This window comes from Trichomycterus rosablanca, chromosome 26 (genome assembly GCF_030014385.1).
Source record: "Trichomycterus rosablanca isolate fTriRos1 chromosome 26, fTriRos1.hap1, whole genome shotgun sequence".
NCBI lineage: Eukaryota > Metazoa > Chordata > Actinopteri > Siluriformes > Trichomycteridae > Trichomycterus > Trichomycterus rosablanca.
Window position 1 is genome coordinate 8,088,571 of NC_086013.1, and position 17,500 is coordinate 8,106,070.

The window sequence follows — 17,500 nt, forward strand, 5'->3', positions numbered from 1 at the left end:
CACATTTACTGGTTAATTTGCACTATGAGGTGGTCCTAGCAATCTTACAGCAATTCAATTATTCAACGGTTAGTCAAAATGTCCAAGATGTCGAAGTGTAAAGCAGCTAAAACAGGCTGTGTTGTGTATTGTAGCTTCTATTTATGATCTAGTAACGAGGTCTGTGAATTTAAGCACATTTTCCTGCGAATTTAGTAGGGCCCTAGATATTGTTGATTCACTCCTTTTTGTCCAATTTACAAAGACTTAAATGCAACAATACATAAAGCTACTAGGTGAGCAGACCAGGTGCAACGATCAGGGGCGTAACTACCGGGGGGGCGGGGTGGTGCAGGTGCACTGGGGCTTCTGAGTGAGTACCTTTAATTCATTCTGATCAGCATACATCATGTATATATATGTATATATGTATATATACAGTGTATCACAAAAGTGAGTACACCCCTCACATTTCTGCAGATATTTAAGTATATCTTTTCATGGGACAACACTGACAAAATGACACTTTGACACAATGAAAAGTAGTCTGTGTGCAGCTTATATAACAGTGTAAATTTATTCTTCCCTCAAAATAACTCAATATACAGCCATTAATGTCTAAACCACCGGCAACAAAAGTGAGTACACCCCTAAGAGACTACACCCCTAAATGTCCAAATTGAGCACTGCTTGTCATTTTCCCTCCAAAATGTCATGTAATTTGTTAGTGTTACTAGGTCTCAGGTGTGCATAGGGAGCAGGTGTGTTCAATTTAGTAGTACAGCTCTCACACTCTCTCATACTGGTCACTGAAAGTTCCAACATGGCACCTCATGGCAAAGAACTCTCTGAGGATCTTAAAAGACGAATTGTTGCGCTACATGAAGATGGCCAAGGCTACAAGAAGATTGCCAACACCCTGAAACTGAGCTGCAGCACAGTGGCCAAGATCATCCAGCATTTTAAAAGAGCAGGGTCCACTCAGAAGAGACCTCGCGTTGGTCGTCCAAAGAAGCTGAGTGCACGTGCTCAGCGTCACATCCAACTGCTGTCTTTGAAAGATAGGCGCAGGAGTGCTGTCAGCATTGCTGCAGAGATTGAAAAGGTGGGGGGTCAGCCTGTCAGTGCTCAGACCATACGCCGCACACTACATCAAATTGGTCTGCATGGCTGTCACCCCAGAAGGAAGCCTCTTCTGAAGTCTCTACACAAGAAAGCCTGCAAACAGTTTGCTGAAGACATGTCAACAAAGGACATGGATTACTGGAACCATGTCCTATGGTCTGATGAGACCAAGATTAATTTGTTTGGTTCAGATGGTCTCAAGCATGTGTGGCGGCAATCAGGTGAGGAGTACAAAGATAAGTGTGTCATGCCTACAGTCAAGCATGGTGGTGGGAATGCCATGGTCTGGGGCTGCATGAGTGCAGCAGGTGTTGGGGAGTTACATTTCATTGAGGGACACATGAACTCCAATATGTACTGTGAAATACTGAAGCAGAGCATGATCCCCTCCCTCCGGAAACTGGGTCGCAGGGCAGTGTTCCAGCATGATAATGACCCCAAACACACCTCTAAGACGACCACTGCTTTATTGAAGAGGCTGAGGGTAAAGGTGATGGACTGGCCAAGCATGTCTCCAGACCTAAACCCAATAGAACATCTTTGGGGCATCCTCAAGCGGAAGGTGGATGAACGCAAAGTCTCGAATATCCGCCAGCTCCGTGATGTCGTCATGGAAAAGCATTCCAGTGGCAACCTGTGAAGCTCTGGTAAACTCCATGCCCAGGAGAGTTAAGGCAGTTCTGGGTGGTAATGGTGGCCACACAAAATATTGACACTTCAGGAACTTTCACTAAGGGGTGTACTCACTTTTGTTGCCGGTGGTTTAGACATTAATGGCTGTATATTGAGTTATTTTGGGGGAAGAATAAATTTACACTGTTATATAAGCTGCACACAGACTACTTTTCATTGTGTCAAAGTGTCATTTTGTCAGTGTTGTCCCATGAAAAGATATACTTAAATATCTGCAGAAATGTGAGGGGTGTACTCACTTTTGTGATACACTGTATATACTGTATATACGTATATATACAGTGTATCACAAAAGTGAGTACACCCCTCACATTTCTGCAGATATTTAAGTATATCTTTTCATGGGACAACACTGACAAAATGACACTTTGACACAATGAAAAGTAGTCTGTGTGCAGCTTATATAACAGTGTAAATTTATTCTTCCCTCAAAATAACTCAATATACAGCCATTAATGTCTAAACCACCGACAACAAAAGTGAGTACACCCCTTAGTGAAAGTTCCTGAAGTGTCAATATTTTGTGTGGCCACCATTATTTTCCAGAACTGCCTTAACTCTCCTGGGCATGGAGTTTACCAGAGCTTCACAGGTTGCCACTGGAATGCTTTTCCACTCCTCCATGATGACATCACGGAGCTGGCGGATATTCGAGACTTTGCGCTCCTCCACCTTCCGCTTGAGGATGCCCCAAAGATGTTCTATGGTCTGGAGACATGCTTGGCCAGTCCATCACCTTTACCCTCAGCCTCTTCAATAAAGCAGTGGTCGTCTTAAAGGTGTGTTTGGGGTCATTATCATGCTGGAACACTGCCCTGCGACCCAGTTTCCGGAGGGAGGGGATCATGCTCTGCTTCAGTATTTCACAGTACATATTGGAGTTCATGTGTCCCTCAATGAAATGTAACTCCCCAACACCTGCTGCACTCATGCAGCCCCAGACCATGGCATTCCCACCACCATGCTTGACTGTAGGCATGACACACTTATCTTTGTACTCCTCACCTGATTGCCGCCACACATGCTTGAGACCATCTGAACCAAACAAATTAATCTTGGTCTCATCAGACCATAGGACATGGTTCCAGTAATCCATGTCCTTTGTTGACATGTCTTCAGCAAACTGTTTGCGGGCTTTCTTGTGTAGAGACTTCAGAAGAGGCTTCCTTCTGGGGTGACAGCCATGCAGACCAATTTGATGTAGTGTGCGGCGTATGGTCTGAGCACTGACAGGCTGACCCCCCACCTTTTCAATCTCTGCAGCAATGCTGACAGCACTCCTGCGCCTATCTTTCAAAGACAGCAGTTGGATGTGACGCTGAGCACGTGCACTCAGCTTCTTTGGACGACCAACGCGAGGTCTGTTCTGAGTGGACCCTGCTCTTTTAAAACGCTGGATGATCTTGGCCACTGTGCTGCAGCTCAGTTTCAGGGTGTTGGCAATCTTCTTGTAACCTTGGCCATCTTCATGTAGCGCAACAATTCGTCTTTTAAGATCCTCAGAGAGTTCTTTGCCATGAGGTGCCATGTTGGAACTTTCAGTGACCAGTATGAGAGAGTGTGAGAGCTGTACTACTAAACTGAACACACCTGCTCCCTATGCACACCTGAGACCTAGTAACACTAACAAATCACATGACATTTTGGAGGGAAAATGACAAGCAGTGCTCAATTTGGACATTTAGGGGTGTAGTCTCTTAGAGGTGTACTCACTTTTGTTGCCGGTGGTTTAGACATTAATGGCTGTATATTTAATTATTTTGAGGGAAGAATAAATTTACACTGTTATATAAGCTGCACACAGACTACTTTTCATTGTGTCAAAGTGTCATTTTGTCAGTGTTGTCCCATGAAAAGATATACTTAAATATCTGCAGAAATGTGAGGGGTGTACTCACTTTTGTGATACACTGTATATATATACAGTATATACAGGGGTTGGACAAAATAACTGAAACACCTGGTTTTAGACCACAATAATTTATTAGTATGGTGTAGGGCCTCCTTTTGCGGCCAATACAGCGTCAATTCGTCTTGGAAATGACATATACAAGTCCTGCACAGTGGTCAGAGGGATTTTAAGCCATTCTTCTTGCAGGAAAGTGGCCAGGTCACTACGTGATGCTGGTGGAGGAAAACGTTTCCTGACTCGCTTCTCCAAAACACCCCAAAGTGGCTCAATAATATTTAGATCTGGTGACTGTGCAGGCCATGGGAGATGTTCAACTTCACTTTCATGTTCATCAAACCAATCTTTCACCAGTCTTGCTGTGTGTATTGGTGCATTGTCATCCTGATACACGGCACCGCCATTGGATGCACATGGTCCTCCAGAATGGTTCGGTAGTCCTTGGCAGTGACGCGCCCATCTAGCACAAGTATTGGGCCAAGGGAATGCCATGATATGGCAGCCCAAACCATCACTGATCCACCCCCATGCTTCACTCTGGGCATGCAACAGTCTGGGTGGTACGCTTCTTTGGGGCTTCTCCACACCGTAACTCTCCCGGATGTGGGGAAAACAGTAAAGGTGGACTCATCAGAGAACAATACATGTTTCACATTGTCCACAGCCCAAGATTTGCGCTCCTTGCACCATTGAAACCGACGTTTGGCATTGGCACGAGTGACCAAAGGTTTGGCTATAGCAGCCCGGCCGTGTATATCGACCCTGTGGAGCTCCCGACGGACAGTTCCGGTAGAAACAGGAGAGTTGAGGTGCACATTTAATTCTGCCGTGATTTGGGCAGCCGTGGTTTTATGTTTTTTTGGATACAATCCGGGTTAGCACCCGAACATCCCTTTCAGACAGCTTCCTCTTGCGTCCACAGTTAATCCTGTTGGATGTGGTTTGTCCTTTTTGGTGGTATGCTGACATTACCCTGGATACCGTGGCTCTTGATACATCACAAAGACTTGCTGTCTTGGTCACAGATGCGCCAGCAAGACGTGCACCAACAATTTGTCCTCTTTTGAACTCTGGTATGTCACCCATAATGTTGTGTGCATTGCAATATTTTGAGCAAAACTGTGCTCTTACCCTGCTAATTGAACCTTCACACTCTGCTCTTACTGGTGTAATGTGCAATTAATGAAGATTGGCCACCAGACTGGTCCAATTTAGCCATGAAACCTCCCACACTAAAATGACAGGTGTTTCAGTTATTTTGTCCAACCCCTGTATATACAGTGCCTTGCAAAAGTATTCAGCCCCTTTGAACTTTTCAACCTTTTGCCACATTTCAGGCTTCAAACATAACGATATGAAATTGTAATTTTTTGTGAAGAATCAACAACAAGTGGGACACAATCGTGAAGTGGAACGAAATTTATTGGATATTTTAAACTTTTTTTAGAAATAAAAAACTGAAAAGTGGGGCGTGCAATATTATTCAGCCCCCTTGCGTTAATACTTTGTAGCGCCACCTTTTGCTGCGATTACAGTTGCAAGTCCCTTGGGGTATGTCTCTATCAGTTTTGCACATCGAGAGACAGAAATTTTTGCCCATTCTTCCTTGCAAAACAGCTCGAGCTCAGTGAGGTTGGATGGAGAGCGTTTGTGAACAGCAGTTTTCAGCTCTTTCCACAGATTCTCGATGGGATTCAGGTCTGGACTTTGACTTGGCCATTCTAACACCTGGATACGTTCATTTGTGAACCATTCCATTGTAGATTTTGCTTTATGTTTTGGATCATTGTCTTGTTGGAAGATAAATCTCCGTCCCAGTCTCAGGTCTTTTGCAGACTGCAACAGATTTTCTTCCAGAATGGTCCTGTATTTGGCTCCATCCATCTTCCCATCAATTTTAACCATCTTCCCTGTCCCTGCTGAAGAAAAGCAGGCCCAAACCATGATGCTGCCACCACCATGTTTGACAGTGGGGATGGTGTGTTCAGGGTGATGAGCTGTGTTGCTTTTATGCCAAACATAACGTTTTGCATTGTGGCCAAAAAGTTCGATTTTGGTTTCATCTGACCAGAGCACCTTCTTCCACATGTTTGGTGTGTCTCCCAGGTGACTTTTTATAGATATCTTTGAGAAATGGCTTTCTTCTTGCCACTCTTCCATAAAGGCCAGATTTGTGCAGTGTACGACTGATTGTGTCCTATGGACAGAGTCTCCCACCTCAGCTGTAGATCTCTGCAGTTCATTCAGAGTGATCATGGGCCTCTTGGCTGCATCTCTGATCAGTCTTCTCCTTGTTTGAGCTGAAAGTTTAGAGGGACGGCCGGGTCTTGGTAGATTTGCAGTGGTCTGATACTCCTTCCATTTCAATATGATCGCTTGCACAGTGCTCCTTGAGATGTTTAAAGCTTGGGAAATCTTTTTGTATCCAAATCCGGCTTTAAACTTCTCCACAACAGTATCTCGGACCTGCCTGGTGTGTTTCTTGGTCTTCGTGATGCTCTCTGCGCTTTAAACAGAACTCTGAGACTGTCACAGAGCAGGTGCATTTATACGGAGACTTGATTACACACAGGTGGATTCTATTTATCACCATCAGTCATTTAGGTCAACATTGGATCATTCAGAGATCCTCACTGAACTTCTGGAGTGAGTTTGCTGCACTGAAAGTAAAGGGGCTGAATAATATTGCACGCCCCACTTTTTAGTTTTTTATTTCTAAAAAAAGTTTAAAATATCCAATACATTTTAATCTACTTCACGATTGTGTCCCACTTGTTGTTGATTCTTCACAAAAAATTAAAATTTCATATCGTTATGTTTGAAGCCTGAAATGTGGCAAAAGGTTGAAAAGTTCAAGGGGGCTGAATACTTTTGCAAGGCACTGTATATATATATACATGATGTATGCTGATCAGAATGAATTAAAGGGAGGGGGGGCATATACTTAGATATACTCACCATCATCTCTGCCAGGGGAACGATGGCCAAAAGCACCTTGTTGTCATGGCGGCTCTGGATGTCCTGCACCGATCCTCTGCGCTGAGCAAGGTCACCGAGTATAGAGCTCAAATACTCCTCCCCTACCATCACCTCTAGTGACATTACAGGCTCTAACACCTGCCCTCCTGCCTGCTTCAGCCCCTACACACACAATTCAGCTACCATTATTTACAAAATCCATCACCAGATTTCTTTTAATTTTGCTACTGTCACATTAAAATGTTTCAAATCTGCCAACTCATTTTAACTTAAATGATAATTCCATTTATTATAGATAAAAGATTAATTCAAAACCTTTATCACCTATGTAAAAAAAGAAATTCCCCACTAATAATAAACCTAATAACTGGTTGTGCAACCCTTGGCAGTAAAAACTGCAACCAATTGTTGCATTGAGCTACATTGGAGAGTTTTTGAGCATAAACTGCCTGTTTTAAGGTCTTGCCACATCATCTCATTGGAATTTAAGTCAGGACCTTGACTCGGCTGCTTCTGAGCCATTAAGAGGTAGACGTGTGCTTGGGATCACTGTCCTGCTGCATAACCCAACAGTGTTTAAGCTTTAGGTCACAAACTGATAGATTGGCATTCTCTGATAGAATTTAAGGTTGCAGAGTTAAACTATCATGTTTGACTGTTGGTTTTTCTTATGGTGGAATGTGATGTTAGCGTCAAGACAGATGTAACTAGAGCTGTGTCTTCCAAAATATTCCACCTTTGATTTACACCGATCAGCCATAACATTATGACCACCCCCTTGTTTCTTCATTCACTGTCCATTTTATCAGCTCCACTTTCCATATAGAAGCACTTTGCAGTTCTACAATTACTGACTGTAGTCTATCTGTTTCTCTACATATCTTTTTAGCCTGCTTTCACCCTGTTCTCCAATGGTCAGGACCTCCACAGGACCAACACAGGGTAGGTATTATTTAGGTGGTGGATGATTCTCAACACTGCAGTGACACTGACATGGTGGTGGTGTGTTAGTGTGTGTTGTGCTGGTATGAGTGAATCAGACACAGCAGCACTGCTGGAGTTTTTAAATACCGTGTCCACTCACTGTCCACTCTATTAGACACTCCTACCTAGTTGGTCCACCTTGTAGATGTAAAGTCGGAGACGATCGCTCATCTATTGCTGCTGTTTGAGTTGGTCATCTTTTAGACCTTCATCAGTGGTCACAGGTTGCTGCACACGGGGCGCTGTTGGCTGGATATTTTTGTTTGGTGGACTATTTTCAGTCCAGCAGTGACAGTGAGGTGTTTAAAAAAGTGCTGAGAATGATCCACCACCCAAGTAATACCTACTCTGTAGTGGTCCTGTGGGGGTCCTGACCATTGAAGAACAGGGTGAAAGCAGGCTTAAAAAGTATGTAGAGAAACAGATGGACTACAGTCAGTAATTGTAGAACTACAAAGTGCTTCTATGTATATGGTAAGTGGAGCTGATAAAATGGACAGTATGTGTAGAAACAAGGAGGTGGTTTTAATGTTATGGCTAATCTGTGTATTGGTCCACAGACATTACAGATTATACCAAAAGATATTTTTTGCAGCTCTTATTGGTTGGTGCAGTGGTTATTTTTTCTACAGCATTTTTCCTTATTAATAAATTAAATAATCATTCACAAAGGTGACTTGGGTTATCTTTGTCTAATATTAAATATTAATAATTAAATTAAATAGTAAAATCCCACTCCTGTCAGCCTGTAACAAATGTGACTACTAATAACATGAATCATTGACTCTATGATCTATAGTGACTATCACATAGATACACACAATGTATGTTGAAGTACCTTAAGCATGCAGCGGGACACACAGGCGGACACCATGGCTAGAGATGTACCGGGTTCTATACACACACTGTGGATCACTGTGCTCACCCCCTGCACAGGGTAACCCAGCATGGGACCTACAAAACAAAGTCAAGAAAACAGACTGTTGGTCTTTTATGAGACGGCAGAGCCGTGTTTGACGAGATTCAGTACTTAACAACACATCAGCAAGAAATACACTATATGGACAAAAGTATTGGGATACCCCTTCTAATTATTGAACTCAGATATATCGATCAAAATCATTACCATCAGAGGTCTAAAATCAATTATGTTAAATATAATACATTTCTCCAAATATGTACAATGTTTTTTGCTTAACATGGGTACCTAACCTCACAAGTGTTCTTTTAAATGAATAGGCATAACTGTCCACAGGCACACCCCAAATTGTGCATCTGTAATAATAACAATAATAGGAGCAGTAGTGTATCGCGAATAACATCACAGCTGTGATGTTATGTTATTCGCGATAACACACGACCTCAAGTGTTCTATTGCTTTTATACAACAGTTTTTACAAAATAAAGAAAGAAAATAAATCAAAGAAGCCCTGAATTTCATATTAAATATGCTTTAATATTGACAATACCTTCCGCCAAAAAGTAGTTCCACAACGGATATAAAGTTTAACACTACAAAGCAGACATCTTAAGTTGCAAAAACTCATTTCAGAGTGGTAAGAACAAGAAGAAGAAAAAGGCAAGAACCTCCGAAGGGAAAAAAAGAAATAAAAAAGCTCTCACACACACCAAAGGATATGGGTGATAACAGAACTCTTAGGAGCTGCTAACTGGGCTATTAAGCTAAATGTTCGCGTTACAAACACATTAAAGTTCCCTACATAGTGCACTAGATTGTGTATCAGATCGCGGATTTATGTTCCCTACATAGTGCACTACATAGTGAATTAGACAATTGGTTATGTTCCCCACATAGTGCGCTAGATTGTATATCACAGGGCTCTAGACTAACTTTTTGCACTGGTTGCACTGGTGCGCCTAACTTTTTTTCTTAGGTGCACCAGCACAAAAGTTAGGTGCACCCTAATTTTCAACTGCATCGCATTTAACACCTTAGTTTTACAGGTTCACTTGTTTTTTCGCTGTCCATATAGGCAATATTGACTTGTAAATGATTAAATAACAGTCTGGTCAACATGGCCTCGTCTGTTGATGTTTGTTGCTGTCTGCCGCTGAAAGGCAGTGGGGAGAGGGGACCCATGGGCAGTGCATTTACTGCGGCATGTAATGTGTTTTATAGATGCATTGTGCTTTTCATCCTTTCAATTCAAAATGTATTAGAACCAGTCACAAATACAATTTTGACGGCCATGGTTTTCCCATGCTCTTTACAGTTAATTATAGTATTATAATCTCATTATAGTACACTATTATAAAAATTATAACAATAATAATAGAGTATATCTATTCATGTATGTATGTATGTATGTATGTATGTATATATATATATATATATATATATATATATATATATATATATATATATATATAGATAGATATAGATATAATTTTTTTATTTTTGTGTGTGTGTGTGTGTGTGTGTATGGGGCTCTAGTGTTAGAGTGTAATCTTAAATAAAGTGCATTATATTATCGGCTTTACTGGATCTTTTACACAGATTCCCAAAATCGATTGCGGTGGACTCACTGTGTATTTTGATTACATGTATTCTAACACTTCACTGTCTTTTAGTTATTTTTATATTTTACTTAACGAAAATATTATTGTGTTTTTACTTTCGCTATCGTCGCACTTAACCGCTAGCATTAGCCTATTGCTACTAGAGGGTCGGCTCACCACTGTTACGGGTCTCTTGCTGTGTGGTGATGAATGTGTGGGAATAAAAGCACACGACAAGGTAGACTTCACTGTAACGGTTTAGTCAGTACTTCAGTAAGCGTTACAACACTTTAAACTGCCTAGCTCCAGAAACCGAACTTTTATACTTTGGCCGTCCGGCGAGTCTCATATACAAAACTAAACTAACTGAACGTCCGGTGCTGCATTCTGATTGGTTGAGCTGAATGTCGCTCACATATCACCGATACAATATTGTCCCGCTCTTCACTGTCTCTGATTGGTTTAGACCATGATATGGGCCTGATGTGTGTCTGTTGTTGAACCACGGGAAAACTTTCAGAGTAGCGGAGACTTTTTTCCCCTTGAACTGCTGGTCGCACCGGTGCGACCTGAGATTTTTTTTAGTCGCACCATTGAGAAATTAGGTCGCATGTGCGACCAAATTGGTCGCACTCTAGAGCCCTGTATCAGATAACGCATTCATGTTCACTACATAGTGCACTAGACAATATATTAGACAATTGATTTATGTTCCCAACACAGTTGCGCTAGATTGTATATCAGATAACGGATTTAAAACGCGATCGGGAATAAAGTCTGTGTCGCCTGCGTGCGCGTTAGTGTGCATGAAGCTTGTCGTTACTGGCAACGCGCCAGCGGAGTTATACAGTTGTGGTGTGAAAAGACCGTGCTGTTATCACGAATACAGTGCCTTGCAAAAGTATTCAGCCCCCTTGAACTTTTCAACCTTTTGCCACATTTCAGGCTTCAAACATAACGATATGAAATTGTAATTTTTTGTGAAGAATCAACAACAAGTGGGACACAATCGTGAAGTAGAACAAAATTTATTGGATATTTTAAACTTTTTTTAGAAATAAAAAACTAAAAAGTGGGGCGTGCAATATTATTCAGCCCCTTTACTTTCAGTGCAGCAAACTCACTCCAGAAGTTCAGTGAGGATCTCTGAATGATCCAATGTTGACCTAAATGACTGATGGTGATAAATAGAATCCACCTGTGTGTAATCAAGTCTCCGTATAAATGCACCTGCTCTGTGACAGTCTCAGAGTTCTGTTTAAAGCGCAGAGAGCATCATGAAGACCAAGGAACACACCAGGCAGGTCCGAGATACTGTTGTGGAGAAGTTTAAAGCCGGATTTGGATACAAAAAGATTTCCCAAGCTTTAAACATCTCAAGGAGCACTGTGCAAGCGATCATATTGAAATGGAAGGAGTATCAGACCACTGCAAATCTACCAAGACCCGGCCGTCCCTCTAAACTAAAGAGATGCAGCCAAGAGGCCCATGATCACTCTGAATGAACTGCAGAGATCTACAGCTGAGGTGGGAGACTCTGTCCATAGGACACAATCAGTCGTACACTGCACAAATCTGGCCTTTATGGAAGAGTGGCAAGAAGAAGGCCATTTCTCAAAGATATCTATAAAAAGTCACCTGGGAGACACACCAAACATGTGGAAGAAGGTGCTCTGGTCAGATGAAACCAAAATCGAACTTTTTGGCCACAATGCAAAACGTTATGTTTGGCGTAAAAGCAACACAGCTCATCACCCTGAACACACCATCCCCACTGTCAAACATGGTGGTGGCAGCATCATGGTTTGGGCCTGCTTTTCTTCAGCAGGGACAGGGAAGATGGTTAAAATTGATGGGAAGATGGATGGAGCCAAATACAGGACCATTCTGGAAGAAAACCTGTTGCAGTCTGCAAAAGACCTGAGACTGGGACGGAGATTTATCTTCCAACAAGACAATGATCCAAAACATAAAGCAAAATCTACAATGGAATGGTTCACAAATAAACGTATCCAGGTGTTAGAATGGCCAAGTCAAAGTCCAGACCTGAATCCCATCGAGAATCTGTGGAAAGTGCTGAAAACTGCTGTTCACAAACGCTCTCCATCCAACCTCACTGAGCTCGAGCTGTTTTGCAAGGAAGAATGGGCAAAAATTTCTGTCTCTCGATGTGCAAAACTGATAGAGACATACCCCAAGGGACTTGCAGCTGTAATCGCAGCAAAAGGTGGCGCTACAAAGTATTAACGCAAGGGGGCTGAATAATATTGCACGCCCCACTTTTCAGTTTTTTATTTCTAAAAAAAGTTTAAAATATCCAATAAATTTCGTTCCACTTCACGATTGTGTCCCACTTGTTGTTGATTCTTCACAAAAAATTACAATTTCATATCGTTATGTTTGAAGCCTGAAATGTGGCAAAAGGTTGAAAAGTTCAAGGGGGCTGAATACTTTTGCAAGGCACTGTATCAGCACAGTTAGAACGCTTCTCAACCAATCAGATTGTAAGGTCGGAACTAACTTATATTCTTATATAAATTCATATAAACAATACAGTATATACAGATATATAAGTATATATACAGATATATAAATAAAGAAAAATATATTGTTATAGATATAAGTACATATAATACATCAGTTATAGGTATAAATATATACAGTAGGAGCAATAATATACATTGCTATAAATATAAATACTAAATATAAAAATATAGTATCAGATATAAGTATAAATGAGTATAATAGTGGTAACATACAAAAAAAAAAACAGATGTTTGTTTTATTAGGATTTTAACATCATGTTTATGGGGTGGCACTTCAGTTACTTTTATTATACTGTATGTTTTCAACTCTGTGTAAGACCCAGAGATTTGTGACATTCATATAGTATAATTTGTTTATTCTTCAGGTACCTCACGAGTACCAGTGTCTTTTTCATACTAGTACTAGGATTTTCAGAAATACTCATGCTTACCCTGAAGATAGGCACTCTGAACCCCAGTATCCACTGCCTCTTTAATGTCAGCAGAAAGTTGAGCCTTCACCTCCTCCTCATAGGCTAAATGACAGGAAGCGCCCGGAGCGTCAGATTCCTCCTGTGGGCTTACAGTCAGCTCTACAGTCACTACATGTCTCTTTTCACCCAGTGTGCGATCCAGAGTGTCTGAAACAAAAAGAACAGTTAGTGTTTAATCATTTTGGATTGATTCAAGATCTTACAAGGTACAAGTGCTTTACTTTGCTGCTTTCATTTTGTCTATTAGCTAAGTTTGAACTAGTGGTTTGTTTTTAATGCAGCACCTTCTAAGCCAATGGAGATGTAGGCATTGCGTGACCATGGACAGTGTCACTACTGTTCCAACAGCTTCATTCAGAGCCAACCATCACACAGCAAACCGACACAATCTGCTGTTCATTATAGAGTTTTCATTTCATCCTTGGCAAGAAACCGCTGTTCCATGTACTACCATATTTTACATACAAACAATAATAGCTAGGGATGTCCCGATCCGATGTCAAAGATCGGAATCGGGGCCGATCAAGGCATTTTTTAACTGATCGGTATCGGCTTTACTAATGCCGATCGTAATCCCGATCTTTTGTTTTACACCGGTTTACAAAACAATAACTTTTAATCCGAGTATGAAAACTTCAGGACCATAACATACATACAGTGTATCACAAAAGTGAGTACACCCCTCACATTTCTGCAGATATTTAAGTATATCTTTTCATGGGACAACACTGACAAAATGACACTTTGACACAATGAAAAGTAGTCTGTGTGCAGCTTATATAACAGTGTAAATTTATTCTTCCCTCAAAATAACTCAATATACAGCCATTAATGTCTAAACCACCGGCAACAAAAGTGAGTACACCCCTTAGTGAAAGTTCCTAAAGTGTCAATATTTTGTGTGGCCACCATTATTTCCCAGAACTGCCTTAACTCTCCTGGGCATGGAGTTTACCAGAGCTTCACAGGTTGCCACTGGAATGCTTTTCCACTCCTCCATGACGACATCACGGAGCTGGCGGATATTCGAGACTTTGCGCTCCTCCACCTTCCGCTTGAGGATGCCCCAAAGATGTTCTATTGGGTTTAGGTCTGGAGACATGCTTGGCCAGTCCATCACCTTTACCCTCAGCCTCTTCAATAAAGCAGTGGTCGTCTTAGAGGTGTGTTTGGGGTCATTATCATGCTGGAACACTGCCCTGCGACGCAGTTTCCGGAGGGAGGGGATCATGCTCTGCTTCAGTATTTCACAGTACATATTGGAGTTCATGTGTCCCTCAATGAAATGTAACTCCCCAACACCTGCTGCACTCATGCAGCCCCAGACCATGGCATTCCCACCACCATGCTTGACTGTAGGCATGACACACTTATCTTTGTACTCCTCACCTGATTGCCGCCACACATGCTTGAGACCATCTGAACCAAACAAATTAATCTTGGTCTCATCAGACCATAGGACATCGTTCCAGTAATCCAAGTCCTTTGTTGACATGTCTTCAGCAAACTGTTTGCGGGCTTTCTTGTGTAGAGACTTCAGAAGAGGCTTCCTTCTGGGGTGACAGCCATGCAGACCAATTTGATGTAGTGTGCGGCGTATGGTCTGAGCACTGACAGGCTGACCCCCCACCTTTTCAATCTCTGCAGCAATGCTGACAGCACTCCTGCGCCTATCTTTCAAAGACAGCAGTTGGATGTGACGCTGAGCACGTGCACTCAGCTTCTTTGGACGACCAACGCGAGGTCTGTTCTGAGTGGACCCTGCTCTTTTAAAACGCTGGATGATCTTGGCCACTGTGCTGCAGCTCAGTTTCAGGGTGTTGGCAATCTTCTTGTAGCCTTGGCCATCTTCATGTAGCGCAACAATTCGTCTTTTAAGATCCTCAGAGAGTTCTTTGCCATGAGGTGCCATGTTGGAACTTTCAGTGACCAGTATGAGAGAGTGTGAGAGCTGTACTACACACCTGCTCCCTATGCACACCTGAGACCTAGTAACACTAACAAATCACATGACATTTTGGAGGGAAAATGACAAGCAGTGCTCAATTTGGACATTTATGGGTGTAGTCTCTTAGGGGTGTACTCACTTTTGTTGCCGGTGGTTTAGACATTAATGGCTGTATATTGAGTTATTTTGAGGGAAGAATAAATTTACACTGTTATATAAGCTGCACACAGACTACTTTTCATTGTGTCAAAGTGTCATTTTGTCAGTGTTGTCCCATGAAAAGATATACTTAAATATCTGCAGAAATGTGAGGGGTGTACTCACTTTTGTGATACACTGTATGTGTTACAAGACTGAACGACAGTATCAAGTATCAAGCACTCTGATTGGCTTAGTTATGTAACCGAGCGTCGTAGTGATGCACTCGCTTAATAAAGAAATAAATACACTCTATATTCACAAATTGTCAGGAGCAAAACACTTTATTAACTTCTTCTGTTACGGTACCGAATAGCGGACAGCTAGAGCCAAGCACGCGATTCCATGCACTATGGAAGCCCCAAAGGGTCAAAACACACTCACTTCGCATAGAAACTTCCATCAAACCATTATCACAATACAAGCACTTTAAGAACTGGCTTTCCTTCATAACAAAATAGTGACTTTCCATTTTATTTTGGTATTCAGGTTTTACTGTAATGCTGTTAAGTAACTTATTTGTTTTTTTTTATATTCAAGTTAAGCTGCTACACCACTTGTGAGTGGAGATTTTTGTTCATTTTTAGTGTATCACTGCATTAAACAGAATTATGTTCTTTGAATGTAAAGTTCAAAGTGAAACTGTAATTATGTCACTCATTTTGAGTGTTCTAGTTTTACTACTACAATGCTGCACTAGGTTTGTTTACTTTTATTTTGTAAAAAGAAAAGAACATTAAGCAATAGCTTAGATGCAGGCATTTTTCCTACAGCACTGCAGAGCTGTACACTTTTAACTACCACTAGCCCATCTATTAATGAAAAATGACTATATGACTGCACTGACCACATATTATTTGGGTGGTGACCATTTTCAACTCTCAGTGACACTAATATAATTTGTGTTGCATTTAGCTGAGTGTATCAGATGCAGCAGTGTTGATGGGAATTTTAAACACCTTGACTCTAATGGCAGAACACAAAAGCACTCAAAACTCTGAAGCCACCAGCATCCTGTGATCGGTGTACTAAGAAGGAAGGTGTTTCTAATAAGTAACGAGTATAGCCAGTGACTGCTATACATGACCCCCTATTATTAGTACGCCACCATGTCATTACTGTATTAGTGTCTTTGCAGTGCTTAGAAAAGTCTACTACCCAAATACTATCTCGTGTCTGTCTAAAAACCTAGTGATCTCTCTACATAGACACATTTTACGTCAACCTACATGCTCCCCAGAAGAAGGCTGTCTGAATTCTTATATACCTTAAACTGCTGCCTACTAAGGTGTCTTATTTCGAAGCTATGTAGTGCCTTATAAGTTTGATGTCTTAATAGAATCCTCTCTACTTAGGCAGCTGCCTAGGTGGGCAGTAGGCAGCACGGCAGCTCACTCGGTTTTCAGACAGATCTTTGGTCTATGATGGTTCTTTAGGATTCCACACTATGGATGGTGTAGATGGGTCACCAAGTGTACAGAGCAAGTGACCGAATACAGTATTTGTACAGTCCCCTTCACAACTGCACCCCTTATAAAGAGGATTAAGAAGGATTTAACTGAAGTAAATGTGTTCAGAGGATGTATTCAAAAATCCCTCACCAGGAAAGAATTATTTTTATAAAACCATATGTGCCAACTAGGGGTGGGTTTATAAAATCGATTTTTCGATTTTAATCGATCTTTATTTGAACGATCCGATATCGATTCATATAAATGCGAGATCGATTTTTTAAATACGCCCCTTTTTACGGTGCACACGGAAATCTATTACTATTGTTACCCCCTTTAATTTCGCGTGACCAGCCACTGTTTTTTCATGCAACGAGATCTGACCTGCACATCAGTTTAGCATGGCAGAAGCTCAAGTTATGACCACTACACAACTTTTTGCACTGATTTTCGCTCGGCTCTGGATTCGGGAGGAACTCGGTGTTCGCTCTGCGATCAAAACTCGGCTCTCAATCAATGTGAGAAACAGCGAGGGGAAACACAGGGGAGAGGTTGGAAACAGGTGGTGGAGCGCAATATAGTTTCTATCAGAATACATCAGCACACGCGAGATCGTTCTCTACAAAACAAAATATTTATTAACCTCCAACTCACTACAGAACGATCCATGCTGCTCGTGTTGCCAAATCCACTCA

At 41.6% G+C, this 17,500-nt stretch overlaps 1 protein-coding gene across 1 annotated transcript in view; it reads right to left on the reverse strand.

The window, feature by feature from the left end:
* The window catches only part of gfm2 (GTP dependent ribosome recycling factor mitochondrial 2), a 36,351-nt gene that overhangs the window by 828 nt on the left and 18,023 nt on the right, over positions 1-17,500 (reverse strand). The window contains exons 17-19 of the mRNA XM_062988316.1: positions 13,167-13,355; positions 8,508-8,623; positions 6,665-6,847 (exon numbers count right to left, since the gene is read on the reverse strand). Coding sequence (XP_062844386.1) covers positions 6,665-6,847; positions 8,508-8,623; positions 13,167-13,355 — 488 coding nt within the window. The remainder of the gene's footprint in view (positions 1-6,664; positions 6,848-8,507; positions 8,624-13,166; positions 13,356-17,500) is intronic.